The sequence below is a fragment of the Panthera uncia genome, chromosome E3 (genome assembly GCF_023721935.1).
Source record: "Panthera uncia isolate 11264 chromosome E3, Puncia_PCG_1.0, whole genome shotgun sequence".
Lineage (NCBI taxonomy): Eukaryota > Metazoa > Chordata > Mammalia > Carnivora > Felidae > Panthera > Panthera uncia.
The window spans coordinates 6893018-6909845 of record NC_064815.1 but is presented as its reverse complement, the minus strand read 5'-3'; the positions used below and the strand labels follow the sequence as shown (position 1 = coordinate 6909845).

The 16828-nt window shown below is 45.5% G+C and overlaps 1 protein-coding gene across 2 annotated transcripts in view; it reads right to left on the bottom strand.

The window, feature by feature from the left end:
- Positions 1–1548: 1548 nt before the first annotated feature.
- Positions 1549–16828, bottom strand: part of RRN3 (RRN3 homolog, RNA polymerase I transcription factor) — a 31858-nt gene continuing 16578 nt past the window's right edge. Inside the window, exons 10-18 of one of the 2 annotated variants that reach the window (XM_049638291.1) lie at positions 16200–16292; positions 14776–14914; positions 12997–13127; positions 11261–11391; positions 10089–10273; positions 7862–7970; positions 6028–6180; positions 5001–5088; positions 1549–3475 (exon numbers count right to left, since the gene is read on the bottom strand). In XM_049638291.1, coding sequence (XP_049494248.1) covers positions 3317–3475; positions 5001–5088; positions 6028–6180; positions 7862–7970; positions 10089–10273; positions 11261–11391; positions 12997–13127; positions 14776–14914; positions 16200–16292 — 1188 coding nt within the window. In that variant the 3' untranslated portion in view covers positions 1549–3316. Of the gene's footprint in view, positions 3479–5000; positions 5089–6027; positions 6181–7861; positions 7971–10088; positions 10274–11260; positions 11392–12996; positions 13128–14775; positions 14915–16199; positions 16293–16828 lie in introns of both variants that reach the window. The other variant, XM_049638290.1, reaches the window with a different exon arrangement.

Here is a 16828-nt window from a genome sequence, read left to right as displayed (position 1 = left end):
AAAAAAAAAAAAAAAAAAAAAAAAAAAAAAAAAAAAAAAAAACCCGTTGTGCAAATCGGGGGCGGGCCGCAAGGCCCTATGGGAGATGTAGTCCAAACGCGGGGGACCGGCCCTCGGCCCGCCCCCTCCGCAGAGGGCGCTGGGAAATGTAGTCCCGAAAGCGTGGGCGTCAAAGCCGGGGGAGGAGCTGGGCTCTGGAAGAGAGCCTTCGCCGGGTGCCCCCGGTTCAGTCTCAGTTCACAGATCAGCCAACCCGTCCCGGCCCAAGAACGGGCTCTGGGGTCTGACTGCTTCCATTCAAGATCACGGCTCTACTACTCCTCATTGTGACCTTGAGCACGTTAATCCGAGCTGGGGAATCTGCTGTGCTGCTGCTCCATAGGATTGTGTTCAGTGAATAAACGTAAGCCGTCTGAAAGCGCGAAAACAGTCTAGCCCCACACATTTAGAAATCATCAGTAACACTTGCTGCTCGGCGCACAGCAGGCACTCACTGATGGGCCAAGAGCCCTGGGAGTAAACATCAATGAGGTACCGTCCAGTCCCTACTAAGGACAGGTACCCCGGTGCAAGGCTCGTGACCTGGGGGCTCTCTATCCTGAGATTGGGAAATATCACTTAAATAGCCCGGACTCCACCATACCCTAACTAAAACGCAGTTTTACAAAACTAGTGGTGAGGCGAAGAGCCACCTCACAGAACAAGAACTGTTGCCACGGCATCGCAAGGGGATTCTGGGACCAAGAATTAAAAGCCACCATAATAAGCCACACCTGGCAGGGGGCAAACGCTGTCCCTACCTCTCCAGGTGAGACCTCTTTAGCTGGTACCAAGGAGGCAATCAATGTGGATGAAGTGAAAGTTGTCTTTGCCTTGAAAAGACCCTCCTGTGAAAGGGCTTCCTGCCTGACTACTTTCTCCCAAGGTAGCCAAACAGCTGCTGCCTCTCCCTGCATTTTCACTGAATCCTCCCAGCCCTCAAGGAGGTGGTGGTCATTTCCAGTTTACAGCTCAACGTGGAGCTCTGAGAGCCTAGGTAACTTGCTCAAGGTCACAGAGCTAGTTCGAGAAGCCAAGTCTGACCCCCATGACACTTTAGAAGTCCCTGGTCCTTTCTCACCTGTATAAATTAGCCACTTCTCATTAAGGAAGACCCGCCCATTGCAGACAGGATGGGCCCTGGAACTCTTACCCAAATAAAAGCCCGCTTTTCAATAGTAGAGGATTAGAAAACTCTTTTTATATAATTCCCGAAGAAACTTGCCAATTTTTTCCCCACGATGTTCCTTCCAAAGTGCGTGCATTTTCTGAAGCGTTTGTCTTCCCGGAACCAGTTCAAGCCTCGGCGGCCCTCGTGGCTAGGCGTGCTCACGGAGTCACTGACACCTGAGCTAGTCCTTCTCATTACCAGTGTGTCCTTTACTCCCCAGCTGTCCCCTGTACCGCTCTGGCAGTATTTCCGCCTCTTTAAAAACCGTGTGATGTGTTAGCTGCAGTTTCCTGACAGAGCTTTCACGTTCGTCAGTAAAAACCAAAGAAATCAAAACATCTGTTTGAGAAGCCTCTTTATTGGGGTACCTCCCTTTACTCCATTACTGGTATAAGAACAAAACATCCAGATTAACCATATCATTGTTCTATGTTCACAATGTTTTTTTCCTCAAACTCTTCTGACATTAAGCGGATTTACTTGTAAAGATACCCTTCTACACTAAAACTTCTCAACCCACAAAGGCCCACTCCACTTACCGTTAATATCTATGGACACATTTCCATGGACCCGTTTCGTCCAGGTCACAAAAATCCCACCCACCCCCCCCTTTAGCCAGCAGTTAAAAAACCAGAGAACCTAAAGGTTCTCCGATGACTGTCCACCAAGTCACCAAAAGAAAATCACCAATATCCAAAACTTTTTAAACCAATAAAAATTTCTGTTTTCCAAAAGCGTATTTACTCTACATCACCATCATTATAATTATACAAGAGCATACAAAGCCCTAGGAAAGAGAAAGTATTTCATTACAAAATATTTGCGATCGAGAAAATATTGCTTGCTTTTAAATAATAGGAAAAGTGGCAGAAAAATAAATATGTTTAGAGATGTCCATTTTCACAAGTAACACAAAAGTATACACACAAGGAATGAAGCTAAAATACGCATGAGCCACAGAATGAGCCCAGCCGTGCGCTCACACACACGTGTTATGAAGTGAGGGTGTTTAGTAGACTCCTCTCTCAGTGTTTAGTTATAAAAGTACAAAAAGAGTCCCCCCAAGGAGGACTTCACCGAGCTGAACTCCACGAGACATCAGCGGGCAAACGGAGGCTGCAACCTTGGCTGTTGTCGCTAGCAAAACCATTCCACCAAAGAAGCCAGGCTCCTCTCCCCTGCTCCATCAGGACAAAGAAACTCTCAAAATGACCAAACTGATTCTAGTTAAAAAAAAACAAAAAAACAAAAAACAAACCCAAGTAACATTCCACTACAAGCAAGCACTCCCAGTCCTAACCACCCTCCTGGGAGCCTCACGGTAAAATCATGTGCTGTGTTTTATAAGAGTCCAACTCCACTCTCAGTGTATGGGAATTTCATTTACCCGGAACTCTGTGGTTCTTTTAACTCCATTCTTCCACTCACGAGCGTATGACTTGTCTGCTTCCGCTTCCCTAAATCCTGCATGTCTTTCCTCGGGGACTTCCTCGGCCTCTGACAATCCCTGGAGACCTTCAGTGCCAGCTCCGGCTTCTAGCGTCAGGGACCGGCTCGGGCCACCTTCCCACTTTCCTCCCGCCCCCTCCGCAACCCAATGAAATCCCAACACACAAATACGGTTCCAGCTGAGGGTCAACACTGTACCCAAAGTAGAATCATTTTAAAGATGTGGAATAGTCTCCTAGAGGATTTTTTTCACTGAAAATAAACTGGATCAACAAAGTCCTGTGATTATGGCTCAGACCAAACCTATGTGCCATCCCGCTAAAACAGGCCACTGCCCAGATCAGAAATTTCACAACGATGCCAGAAAGCTATAACAGAAATAAAATATACACCCAATACACAAGTCAAGCCTTCAACACTGATCATCAACTCCTTTCTAAAATATTGCACATGATACTCCGTCTTTTCTTTTGTTTGCACAGGAGCAAAAAAGAAAAAGGAAAAAAAAAAAAAAAAAAACCAAAACAGCACGTCTGTTCAGACACCAGAGTACGTCTACCTTGCAAGTAAGATGCCTGAGGCAGATACTCGCTCTGGTTCAAACAGGATGAGCCCTGGTACCGAAGGGCACCGTGGGGAGAGACGCTGGTCTCAGTCTCAATCACAAATCCTCGTGGTCACAGGGGACTGGTCTGGCAGGTAGAACACAGGAGGGGAGCCCACGCTGCTTGAGGGACTTCGGAAATGCGGGTCAAAGGAGCTCGGGGCCACGCCAACTTCACCTTTCAAAAAGTCATCATCTTCATCCTCCACCACCTGCTGTACAAGGACAAGAGATTACCGGTCAGACCACCAGTGGCGGTGTGCAAAGCTTTCGAGAATGTCTTTCAGGAATGTGCCGCTTCTGGAAAGAGGAAGATAGAGGAAATAGTTTTTGTTTTTTTGTTTTTTTTTTAAGTAGGTTTCACGCCTGCCCAGCATGGAGCCCAACACGGGGCGTGACCCCACAACCCCAAGATCATGACCCGAGCTGAGATCAAGAGCCAGACACTTAGCCAATTGAGCCACCCAGGTACCCCAAGAATGTCTTAATTTTGAAAGTTTACTCCGAGGCACACTTCATCCCCAACTGCCCACACAAGTGCTGATCACATGGGACTACTTGTTTAAAGTCCACAATTTTTTAAACAGATTTTAAGCTCAATGAGGGCAGACAGCAATGACCTGTCTTTCTCACTCAGTGTCATCCCCCTTGTATCTAACAGTGTAAATGAGTGAATTAATGACCACCCCCAAAGCAAAATATAAAGGAAAAAAGAGCTTTCCAATGATTACTTATGAAAAAAGAGACATAAGTAAACCTGAGATTGTTATTTGGTGGTAATGACCATGTGATAAAGATCCTAATTTGTTGAGGGGCGCCTGGGTGGCTCAGTTGGTTCAGCGTCCAACTCCTGGCTTCGGCTCAGGTCATGATCTCAAGGTTTGTGGGTTCAAGCCCACATTGGGCTCTGTGCCGGCAGTACGGAGCCTGCTTGGAATTCTCTCCCCCACTCTGTCTCCCTCCGCTCTTTGTAGTCTCTCTCCCTCTCTCAGGATAAACTTAAAAATCAAAATAAATAATAAAAAAAAAATTGTAATATGTTGAGCTGAATTTTAATTAACCTTCACTTCCCAAAGTCAGCTTACAAAGTATCTAGTTTTTGGTTCTGTTTTTTTAATTGTTTATTTTTGAGAGAGAGGAAAACACAACACGTGAGCAGGGGAAGAGCAGAGTGGGGAGGTGGAGAGAGAGAATTCCAAGCAGGCTTCGTGCTGTAGTGCAGAACCCAATGTGGGGCTCGATCTCACAACCCTGAGATCATGACCGGAGCCAAATTCAAGAAGTCAGACGCTTGGGGCACCTGGTGACTCTCTGTTGGTTAAGCGTCAGATTCTTGGCTTCGGCTCAGGTCACGATCTCACAGTTTGTGAGCTCGAGCCCCGTGTCAGGCTCTGCTGACAGCGTGGAACCTGCTTGGGATTCTCTCTCTCCTCTCTCTGTGCCTCTTCCCCACTTGTGTGTGCCCTGTCTTTCTCTCAAAACAAACAAACAAACAAACAAACAAAAGCTGGACACTTAATTGGCTGAGCCACCCAGGTACCCTGCAAAGTATCTAGTTTAAGCAATTCATCAAAAAAACAAAAACCCTTTTCATAAGAACATACCGTGAGCTTGGAATTTTGTAAAAGCAAAAGGAACAAAATGCAGTCTTTAAGTGTGACACTGCTAATTACTACGTGACTGTCATCCGTGACCACCAAGGACACTCCCAGCCGGGGTGCCAAGTCACAAGCGTACCTTTCTGACAGGTTTCGTAAACTCTTGAAGCTCCTCTGCACTCATGTTTTCCCAGATCTGATAAATAGGATCAATGAATTTCTTCGACCTGTCGACAGAGATCACATCTCAAAATCAAGTTCAATGCTACTGCGACAGTCAGACATGTCTAGAGCCCTTCTCTCACAGGATCCACTACCCAAATAAAAACTGTGGCTCAAATAATCGCTGTGTCAAAATCCTGCATGTCAGTACTGTAAATGATGTGGCTCCTTCTTGGTAAGACTTCCCCCACTCAGATGGAGTATTAAACTACTGTCTCATCTTTTTATTGTCAAGTGAAATTATTCCTCAACTGTGCAAAGCCTGACAATGAGTTAGAATATGTCCAAATGAAAACAAAGTTATATTCCTCTGAAACTTCATTTTTTGTATATCCCTACAGTAAATCTACTAAAAATTAGTCTGGTTTTCAGTCAACCGAGACTTGAGGGACCAGATGACCCCGAATCGTGTTGCTAGTTAGAAACTGTACCGTAAGCGAAAGTCCTCCTTCCTTATACAAGTGCAAATTAAGACTGGCTTGGTGGGTTTTCTGAATTACCCATCCAGATAAATTACATGGCTGTCGATGACCTTTCCAACAGCGTGGAATGTGGTCTCCAGAGGAAAGAACGAGTCGCTAGGCAGAACATTATGAACCACGAAAGGGCAGCATCCTCCCCATCCAGGCTCTTCTATCCCCATCCCCTTTGATGTTTAAACCAACAGGTTTAAAGAAAAACAAAAAATAAATCACAAGACCTTTGGTGTCAATCCAGGGTTCTTCCTGAGCTAAAGATCGGCCCCGCCCAGTGTGCTCAGAGCAGGCCGCAGCGTCTAACGGGTATTCCCTACTCGGGGTCCGTGAACCACGTGCCTGGAGACCGTGAGTTGCCGATACACAGACACGAATGGCCACTCGATGACCAGGAAACCCCACTCGTGGGAAAAGCCAATAGACACCACACGTAAATTCACCACCGACAGGGGGACTAAGAGCACCCACCTCTTAAGCACACAAGGATCGAAGGGGAAGAAGGTGTCCAGTGGGTTCGTGCAGGTTCGCACGGAGTCCCCTCCGGCTGTACTTCTAATAACTGGGAGCATCTGGCGATTGTTCCTCTCAATGATCGTGTAGCAGAAGACCAGCTGGTATTTACTGCAGAACCACAAAACCAAAACACAGACGGGCGGCGTTAACACGGTGGATGGTGGAATGACTGCACGGACGTGCCTGTTGTGTGCGACACCTGTTCTAACCACGTGGATACTGTCAAACGTATTAAGTGCAAGAAAAGACAACACAAAACAGAAAGCAATGCTTTCAGGGTACAGCTTTCCGGGTCTACTATTTAGAAGCTTGTTAATAATAATGAGAAAGAAAAGTGTGGCTATCACCTTGAGAACGATAGAGCGGGCTGAGATTATTAATAGGCGTGACTCACTAAACATGAATGTGTTCGCAGTGGGACTCTTAGAGTCTGCAAAATTACAGAAGTGGTCTCTTTTTGCCGTTTGTAAGAGAATAAAGGGGCTCAGGATTTACGGACAGGATAGCGGCTGCTGAGGGAGAGACCTGGCTACTGAAGCCACGAGAACTGTACTGGTTTACCTATAACGTCGCCCCTAAGCTGCTGTTCCCAATTCTGAAAAAACTAACAACTTAAACCCCAACAAAGGATCAACTAAAAAAAATTAATGGAACATTACACAGCAATTAAAATCCAAACGCAGTTGTACGGGTCGATGTGTATCTCAAAACCACTAAGCGAAAGCAGCGGGCACAGAACGACACAAGAATTCCACCTCTTGCTCTTAGCTCTCGACCTCACGTCTCACCCCGAGCAAGCCTGCCGCCCCACCCCACGCCGACAGCCTGCTGGACAATCCACTTGCCAACCCAAGCCCTCTAGTCCCAGCCCAGGAATGTTCTCGGCCACCTGCCCCGCTTCACTCAAGTCTGCTGCTTCCCATCTTCCTGCAGTGTGCTGGGACCCTTCACCTGCCGAATGCTCTTGCTTGTTGTTTATTCCTTTCCTTGATTCTGTAACCATTTCTGAGATCTCAGGAGAGACACGGTACCTTGAACTTGATGGCCAGCAAATGAAAATTAAGGTTACCGAGTAAGAGCAGCAAGCGGTCTAAAGGGGAACAAGGGATGGAATCTTTGTCTAATAGAACAGACTCTTGTGCATTGAAGATTTTAAGCTATGACCCTACCCTGAGTATCCCGTCGCCAACTCACTGTGCGCGCCAAGCAGACTAACTCGGGGAGGGCCAGGCTGCCCGCACTCGAATGTTGGCTCTGACACAGTCTAGCCACTGTGTCTCACGGGTCACTCCCGCTCTCCGGGCCTCCACCTCCCTGTTCTTAAACGGGGCCTTACCACGTCAGTCCCGGGACTGTGAGGACGCAGCGAGCTCCACGTGAAGGGCTTCCGAGAGTGCGCGAGCCGGAGCCCCAGGCCCGACAGAACAGTCCTGCACCAGCCCGTCTCCTACTGTGGCACATCCCTCTCGCGTCCAGTCTATTTTCATTACTCTAATAAACATCTTTGGTCTGTAACTCTCGGCTTACTGGCTGCCTCACTCGTTTCAAAGTGCCGAGGCTTCTGCTGAGTTACGGTCTTTGAACAAAAGCAGGAGCAATTTCCATTACCACCAAAGTAAGAACAAAATCCTAACTGCAGCGGTCCCTGTAAGTACTGTATTACTGGCTTTTACGTGTTTGATGGTCATTAATTTGACTGAATAATTTCACAGAAACTTAATGGAACTTTAAAGTATTAATATAAAGTTGTTTTTAAATAATTCCCACCAATAAAGTATTAATAACTTACCTTGTGATTGCAGCAAAAAAGTTAACTACCGAAGGCAGACAAATCTTCAGGGGATTTAGCTGACTCATCACTATACGTTCAAAATTTAGACTCTGAAGGTATGTCAAACCTTTGATTAAAAAACAAAACATTTTTAAAAAGTACAAACATAACAGTCCAAGTATCTTTAAGCAGCACAGATTATTTCACACTTTAAAAAAACTTCTCACGAGGGGCATCTGGGTGGCTCAGTCGGTTAAGCGACCGACTTCAGCTCAGGTCATGATCTCGCCGTTTCCGAGTTCAAGCCTCGCATCGGGCTCTCTGCTGACAGCTCAGCAGAGCTGTTTCAGATTCTGTGCCTCCTTCTCTCTCTCTGTCCCTTCCCCACTCGTGCTCTGTCTTGCTCTCTCAAAAATAAATAAACATTAAAAAAAAATTTTTTTTTAATTTTTCACAGAGCTACTTGCAGAAATGCTTTAAATACAGGTCCATATGGTCATACAACAAAGAGCCTAAGAGAAGGTCACCACGCTTGCTTAGGACTGGGTCACCTCTTCTAAAGAAAACAGGGTATTCTTTCAAAAACCCAGGAGGTAATCATACACCCCTAGTGAGCTATTAACTTACATGACAATTTGGGACTCAGATACGTATAAGCTCAGCACACGTTGAGTTTACAGAGAAAAAAACACTCGTGATCTGATTTCAGTTAATCATGAAATTGCTACAAACTGGAGGTAACAAAAGGAGGCTCCGTCCTGAGAGGTTCAGGACAGAACCACCTGAAACTCCTCCTTCCTGCCATCCCCAGACAGACACATACGCCGGTCTGACAACAGCCAACGGACAGCAGGACCCGCGCGGCTGAAAGCATCAGTGCGGTGGAGCGTCCCACCCAAGGGGGGACAGCTGCTCGTACTTCAGGTGCTGCGCTGGGTTTTTTACAAGGAAGCCAGGGAGGTAGAGTAAGAATGAGATACCGCCCTCTGGGAACTAGGAACTATTAATTCTCTCCTATGTCAGTAAGAGAAAGACACCATACTGATTTCAAAAGGCAAGCAAACCCACTTGTACTTAAGTATATATTTTCAGGAGATTCTTGGACGGTTTGTTTTTAAGGTTTCTTTATTTAAATGACATCTACACCCAGCACAGGACTCAAATTCACGACCCTGAGATCAAGAGTTGCATGTTTCTCCAGCTGAGCCAGTCAGGCTCTCCCCATCTGTGATGTGTATTTTGATAAAAATGACTAAAAATGGGATAATGTCATGGCTTACAAGAAACACATCCTCTTTACCAAGACTCTTACCGTTTATTTGTACATAAAAAAAAAAAAAAAAAGACAATACTTAAAACCCTTATCCTACTCCTGGTTTATACAACTAATTTTAACCCCCACATCTTTTCAAAAGTGACAGGATATGAGTAAACCCATACAATGCAACACACACAAATGTCAGTTTAGAGCTGTGGTTCTCAACTCAAAGCAGCTATGCCCCCAAGAGGACACGTGGCAGGTTCTGGAGGGTTTTAGCTGTCACAACAGAGCAAGGAGGGGATGCTAAGCTTCCTACAGTGCAAAGGACGTAGCCCCTACAGCAAAGGGTTATCCAGCCCCAAATGTCAGAGATTGAGAAAATCTGGTTTAGAGAAAACGGCCTATTCATCCATTTGAATTTTTCACGCAAATAAACAAACACATTTAAACTCACTTCACTGGCGTTGTTCTTGTTACACTAACCTAATATACAAGCTTCATCTGGCAGATTTAAACTCTGCATAACTCTGAGAAATTAGCAAGAGTGAAACCTGGAAGATTAAGGCTGAAGTCCTTAGATAAAGCAGCATAACCGTTACGACCACAAGCTTCAGATTCCTACTCATCTGGTTTTCACTTCTAACCCTGCCAAACAATATCCTGCGTGTGCCTAGGTCCCCCGGGACGCCCGCCCTTCGCTGCCAATCAAAGTGACAGGCAGGAAGCGCTGCTCCAGGCATCACCTCTGAAGAAGAGCCCCTTGGCGGGTCACAATCACTCTAAAAACACGGGTGCACACGCAAACCCATCCACTGTTAAGGAGGGCGCTTAAAGGGCTTTAGGACCCCCTAAGGGCTGCTTGAAATTATGGGTACAAGTCTGAGTGCATTCTGACTCCACTGTTTTCATCAAACCCTCTATCCTAAAGGGCGACTAGCAGTCAAGGAAAAGCCAGTTCACATCCATCAATCCCACATCACTGACCTTCTTTGAGGTTTCCACTTAAAAGCTGCTTGTGTCTAAAAACAAAAGTGTAGAACACAGCTTGGCAGGCTGAATAAAACGGTCCATGGAGAGCAACGTCACAAAAGGCCTTTGTTCCCGAATCCTGGTTATTAAGGTACATGTGCAGCCAGTTAACCAAAAGATCTAGGCATGATTTTACAGTACTAGAGAAAAGAAAAATTCGAGTCAACTTCACTTGTTTCATAAAAACACAAGAGTGACATAAAAACACACGAGTGACTTACAAAACAGCACACAACTGGCTCTCACCACAAACTAAGAGAAGTCGATCTATAGGCCTCTTGATCTGTTCCCCAGGGGCACAGAGGGGAAGGAAAAGGACGGGCGAGCAGGAAGGCAGCTTTTCAATTACAAGGCAGAGTGCACGGACCTTCGGGGAATGAGAGGCAGGCCCCTAAGGATGCCTGAGGTCCCAAGGGATGGACAACCATTTCTCCTCGTCAACTCCGAAGGACTTCTCTGACAGCCACCTGCCCTCTCAGGACAATATGGCCGAGGAATAAGCCACGTTTACCAACGTCTTACAAGGGAAAGATGGTCTGGCTGACTCCACCATTCCCTACAGGGTTCTCCTTACAAGGTTCTGATAAAGTTCTATGGCCTACAATTTAGGACAGAGGGACAGATGGCTTTTAGTTTTGGGAGATGCGTTTTTTTAATAGCATCCTCGCCCAAAGACATCTTCATGGATCACTGGAAGAAGCAGGCCTAGAGCTGGCCTCCTAAATAGATATTTCTATTACCTTTAAAAGACTTTTTTCTTCAGCTTTAACAGATACAATTGATTCAGAATGCAAATGAAAAATGACAAACCTATAAAAAGAATTAAAACAGTATACAACACTGTACAATATTCATGAAGACAGATGGATCTTCGTGTTCAAGTGTAACCACGCAAAACAAATGACAAAAGCTTTCCATATGAGGTTTTGTATCTAAAGGAGACATTTTATTCTGAAATTGCCTTTTGGAAATGTAAACATCTTGCATAGTGTGGAGGAACAGATTTTCTCACTTGAAAGTCAGACAAGAAAAAAAAAACATGAGGCAGGGGTTTCTCTGATTTAAGACAATGTTATAATCTTTTTAAAGCATGGCATGAAAAAACACTTGAAAATTAGGTTACTTACATAAGAGGAATAAATTTAGCTCTTGCCAAAAAGCTTCCAATATAATTTCCAGCAGCTTGCCTGATGATGGCAGGATTATTTGGATCCTGCAATTTTTTCCAGAGATGCTCCAAAAATGCTTCTGCAAATCCCTATAAAAATAGAAGGTATTGCTCTAAACTTTTTTAATGTTTAAGAAATTCTGGCTATTGGAATCCTAAGATTTTTAACTCACCAGTAGAAGAAAGTGCTAGTATCTCACACTGCTAGTTAAATAATATATACAGTTATCATCATTCATATTTGTACAATACTTGGAGATAATACTATTAAAAACAATGTTCCCCAGCATTAAACAAGATCCCAAAAGGTGCTGAACATCAAACTCAACTCTCCACACTTCACAGTTTCAGAGACAGGGCTCTGGAGTCCACCTGTTCTAAAAGCTCCACAAGTGACTCGGATGGTTAGCCAGAAACAGAAACCAGCAATAACCCCCACTCATGTGGGAGCCATGTGGCAGTACATTCCAGAGTGTAAAGTATTCTCCCAGTCTCTGACTGAACATAATGATCTTAGCAGACACAGAAACACAGATCAAAGTTCAGTGTTTGACTGATTATGCTAATCACAGAAAGAAGACTAATTAAGCTTCTGGTTTTTTTTTAATTTTTTTTTTAACGTTTATTTATTTTTGAGACAGAGAGAGACAGAGCATGAATGGGGGAGGGGCAGAGAGAGAGAGGGAGACACAGAACCGGAAGCAGGCTCCAGGCTCCGAGCCATCAGCCCAGAGCCCGATGCGGGGCTCGAACTCACGGACCGTGAGATCGTGACCTGAGCTGAAGTCGGATGCTTAACCGACTGAGCCACCCAGGCGCCCCATAATTAAGCTTCTTTTTAACAAAGGACACAATCACCAACTTCTCCCAAATAGCTCTTTTCTATTTTTAAATATTTACTTATTTATTTATTTAGAGGGGGAGAGGGAGGGAGGGAGAGAGAGAGAGAGAAAGAGAGAGCGAGCGAGTGCGCACACATGCATGGGGGTGAGGCAGACAGAGAGAATCCGAAGCTCCACCCTGACACCACAGAGCCCGACTTGGGGCTCGGACTCATGAGCCATGAGATCATGGCCTGAGCCAAAATCAAAGGTCAGACGTTAAACTGACTGAGCCACCCAGACACCCCCCAAATAGCTCTTTTCAAAAGTTATTAACACATACTTCGGGGCAAAGTGAATTTAACCTTCTTACCCATGCCCAGTACTCTCCTGATTGTTCTAGGAAGCTACAAAAGAATTGTAAGGAAAGAATCTTCTGTATTTTCATTTTTTTCCAAAACAAAAAGCCAAAGCCTGAAGATTTAAAATTCTGGGTTTAGAAGTTGTTTGGGGCTAGTTAGGATCAACTGAGAAAACACAACAGTTAAATATCCCAGAGGATTTTAATAGCAGAGGCTCCAATTAAGGGCAAGGACACCGCCTAGTGGAGCAAATGCAGAATGGCCCTTTCAGAGCACTTGGCAGAGCCCAGCCGGCTGGTGCTGGCTGGCAGCAGCCAGCAATGCCCTCTGTCCCTTCCGGCTCTTTCCACATGTTAAAAAAGAACAAGCTACTTTATGAAGGGCACTGGTAAAGTGAGCTCAAGGAAAAGAAATACTTCGTGTCTCTCCTCCCTACCCCTCCACCCCAGTTTTTAAGGGGAAATCATGGGCAAGAATAAACTAAGCTAAGCTAATGGTGCCCCAGTACTCACCAATCTAAAGCTGCAGAGGTAAAACATGAAAAACTGTACATGGCAGGAGGCGTGAGTGGGCAACAGGAGTTTGTCAAAGATGGTTATCAGATCTCGATATAAATCCTTCGTTTTGTTGTTATCTACCTTACCTGGAGAGAAAATTTGCCATTTCAGCTTCACGCTTTTTTTAAGCTACCACTTTCATTTCCCAAAATTTTTAAAAATAAAACACCGTTAAGGAACGTCACCCATTAAGCTATGATTATAACAAAATGCCATTTTTATTTTGCACAGATTTTCCTTTTAACTGTAATAATCCAGCAGTGACAACGAAGCAGAACCTCATCTCACACGCTACTGTGATGCCCTAAATATGAAGGCCCCCTTTTTTTAAATGTTCTATTTACGTATTTTGAGAGAGAAAGAGAGCATGTGCAAGCGGGGGCAGGGGACAGAAAGGGGAGGAAAGAGGATCCCACGCAGGTTCCGTACCGTCAGCACAGAGCCCAATGCGGGACTCGAACTTATGAACTGTGAGACCAAGACCTGAGCCAAAACCAAGAGTCAGACTGACTGAACCATGCAGGCGCCCCAATATGAAGCCCTTCTAAAAGGCAATTTTACTATTTATGTGACAGGAGCCCTTTGATCCCCTAATTCTACTGCTAGGAACTTACCCAACAGGTAACGGGACACATATATACAAGAATGTTCATTACCCATTTATAATGGCAAAGGGGGGTTGGGGGGGCGTGGAATGATACCAGTTAAATCCATACAATCAACAGCAACCTAGAAGAACAGTGAATGGCCTCAGACAACGCACAACAGGTGAAAAGGGCAGATTATGAAACAATGCATATAGCATAACCCCCAAATCCACTGAAAAACACACTGCTAAATACACACAAGTTAACAGAAAAAAAACAAACAAACCATGTTAATAATGGTTCTCTGAATAGTACAAATGCAAACATTTAAGTTTTCTTTCTGGGGGCATCTAGGTGGGCATCTGACGCTGGATTTCAACTCAGGTCATGATGTCACAGTTCGTGGGTTCGAGCCCCACATCTCACTCCACGCTGACAGCACGGAGGCTGCTCGGGATTCTCTCTTTCCCTCTCTGCCCGTCCCCGACTCGTGTGTGCACAGTCTCGGTCTCTCAAAATAAACTTTAAAAATAAAAACTTAAAAAAAATAAAACTAAATTGCCTTTTTAAATCCTTTCCTTTAATCCTTTCCAAATTTTCTCTCAACTGCATTACCTTTACAACAAAAGATTAAAGAAATAACACAGTCAACTCAGATTCATTCTGGGAATCATTCTTGAATCTTCACACGAATGGAAGAATCCTGTTGTGATGGCAAAGCCTCTAAACGAAAAGTTCCAGAAGAGCAAGAAGCGCACCAACAGGTTCACTACAGCACCGACACGTGTGTGGCCCAACCCGGCACAAGGTCCCCAAACTTAACGCGTGACACTAAGCACCATGCGCCAACATGGACTACGCCCTTAGGTGTCTTCAACCGCTCGAGTGTGATCCGATCTCCACCCAACACTGAGCAGACTCCACACTTTAACCCTTGACTGCGACAGTCACTGAAAGGATCAGGTGGCTTCGAGGAGAAACACAGCCGAGCCTGAATCCAGTCCCACGACTTTCAGGCTATGTCACACTGGCAGGTAACTTAATCTCTCTAAACCCTCTTTTTGTCCTCCTCAAAACACTAGTTTTTACAGGATGTCTATCGCTGCCAGGTTCCATAGGAACTACTATGACTACTGCAGGTCGTTACCGTCTACATGGCAGACGTCCTTAATGTAGGACAGCAGCAAAGAGAGCAGGATGTCCAGGCGCCCGGCTACAGGATGCACCATACGATCGGGCCTTTGTGCGTCAGCCTTTGTTTCACCGCCAGGGTCTTCGTCCTCATCCTTTGAAGACGAAGGAAAAACTGACATTAGAAACTGTAATAAAAACAGTTCTCAGAGACGATCATTTCCCTTTTTTAAGTTGTATTTATTTAAGTAATCTCTACATTAAACGTGGGGCTCGAACTCACGACCCCCAAATCAAGAGTCACACACCAGCCAAGAGCCCCAAAAAGGTAAAGCAAAGACATAGGTCCCCTCTCGGCAAGAGCTCCCCACCAGAAGTACGACTCAGAACCACTCAAGCAAGGAACTCAAACTAGAAGCAGATTCAGAGCCCCGCCTGACTCGCATCTCGAAGACCCACCCAAACCAAGGCCGTGCCAACACTGCAGCTTTCCCCGAGCACCTGGAACGCACTGTGCTGGGCACTACTGGTGCCCAGGGCTCCTCTCCCAGAACAGGGCACCCCTGCCCCAGCTGCTGTGAGCACTGGTGGCCGACAGCCTCTCCAGAGGACCACCCTCGCACTCCCTCCTGCCCTCCCTGTCCAGAATGACCAGATGACAACAGGTCACAGGAGGCCATCTCCCTGCTTTCAAGCTGGAATCAAGTCTATGGCGCCACTCCCGCTCCAGAGCTCCCAGGACCTGGGGTCATCATGCTATAGCTGGAACTCTCCCTTGTAGTCCCTTCTCCTGCCCTTTGTCCCTAAATTCCACCCTCCCACCCCCCCACCCCTGCTCAGGCTCTCCTCCGGTGAACCCTGCCCCAGGCAGAGAGGTACTGCATTAAGGCACAGACTTACAAAATAAAGAAATCACACTGGGACTTTTCTATTTACCACTCCCTCGAAAACACACGTGCTTTGCAAAAACAAAAAAAAAGCAGAAAGAACCAAAGTTAAGAATAAAAATGAAATATACTTCACCACACCCAAATTCACAGCCATGGAAAGAAACGAACTCTCCTGGACAGTACGCAACATGGTAACAGCTACTCATTCAAGAATCACTGTTGGGACGCCTGTGTGGCTCCGTCGGTTAAGCGTCCAACTCTTAATCTCGGCTCAGGTCATGATCTCACACTTCGAGAGACGGAGCCCCCATGTCAGGCTCTGCACTGAGCGTGGAGCCTGCTTTGGATTCTCTTTCTCCCTCTCTGCCCCTGCCCAACTTGCACTCTCTCTCCCGCAAAAAAAAAATAATAAAGAATCATTTTTCAAGTTTGCTGAACTGTGAACTACTGTTCTAACCTAAAGCCTTGAAGAAGAGGAGCCATTAGCCGTCGCCTCCCGCCCCGTGGAATTAAGACCTGCACACATGTGCTTTCGTTAGGAAGCACTGACCATGCTGAAGAGTCCTTCTGGGGCATCTGTCCCACCGCCAGTCTGAGCGGCTACTTCTTCAGCATCCTCAATATCTTGCCGGGATGCGTTCACCTACGTTAAAGCAAAGGGGTGGAAAAGAATAAAATCATTGAAAGTACCTGGGAAGTGGAAACCCACCTGATTTACACACTTTCAAGGGTCCACCTGAGCACCCTTCCCAGCACTGTGACTCAATATACAAGTATGGTGCAAACCCATGCACTGGCCTGGGCCCCGAAGTAATTTCCAGGACTACAAATCAAACCCCCTTCACTACATAATTCTACAAAATTATTAGGAACTGTTGTGCGGTCTAAATCAACTTCAACAAATTCAACATTCACTCCGACTCTTACTACGCACAATTTACGTACGTGTCGTACATAAAGGCATCTCATCAATCAACTGAGCAGGAAAATAAAAAACGCGAGTTAAATTTGAATGACTGAATATTCATCTTGGTATATGCCCCTTCAGATACCTAGTTTAACACACCATTCAAGTCCTGCCTTTTTTACTATCATACAGGACCCTGTTTCTAAATGTACTCTAAAATGTTCCGTTAGTACGTACGAGAGGAAGGCTTTACAGATTACATACGCCGTTGG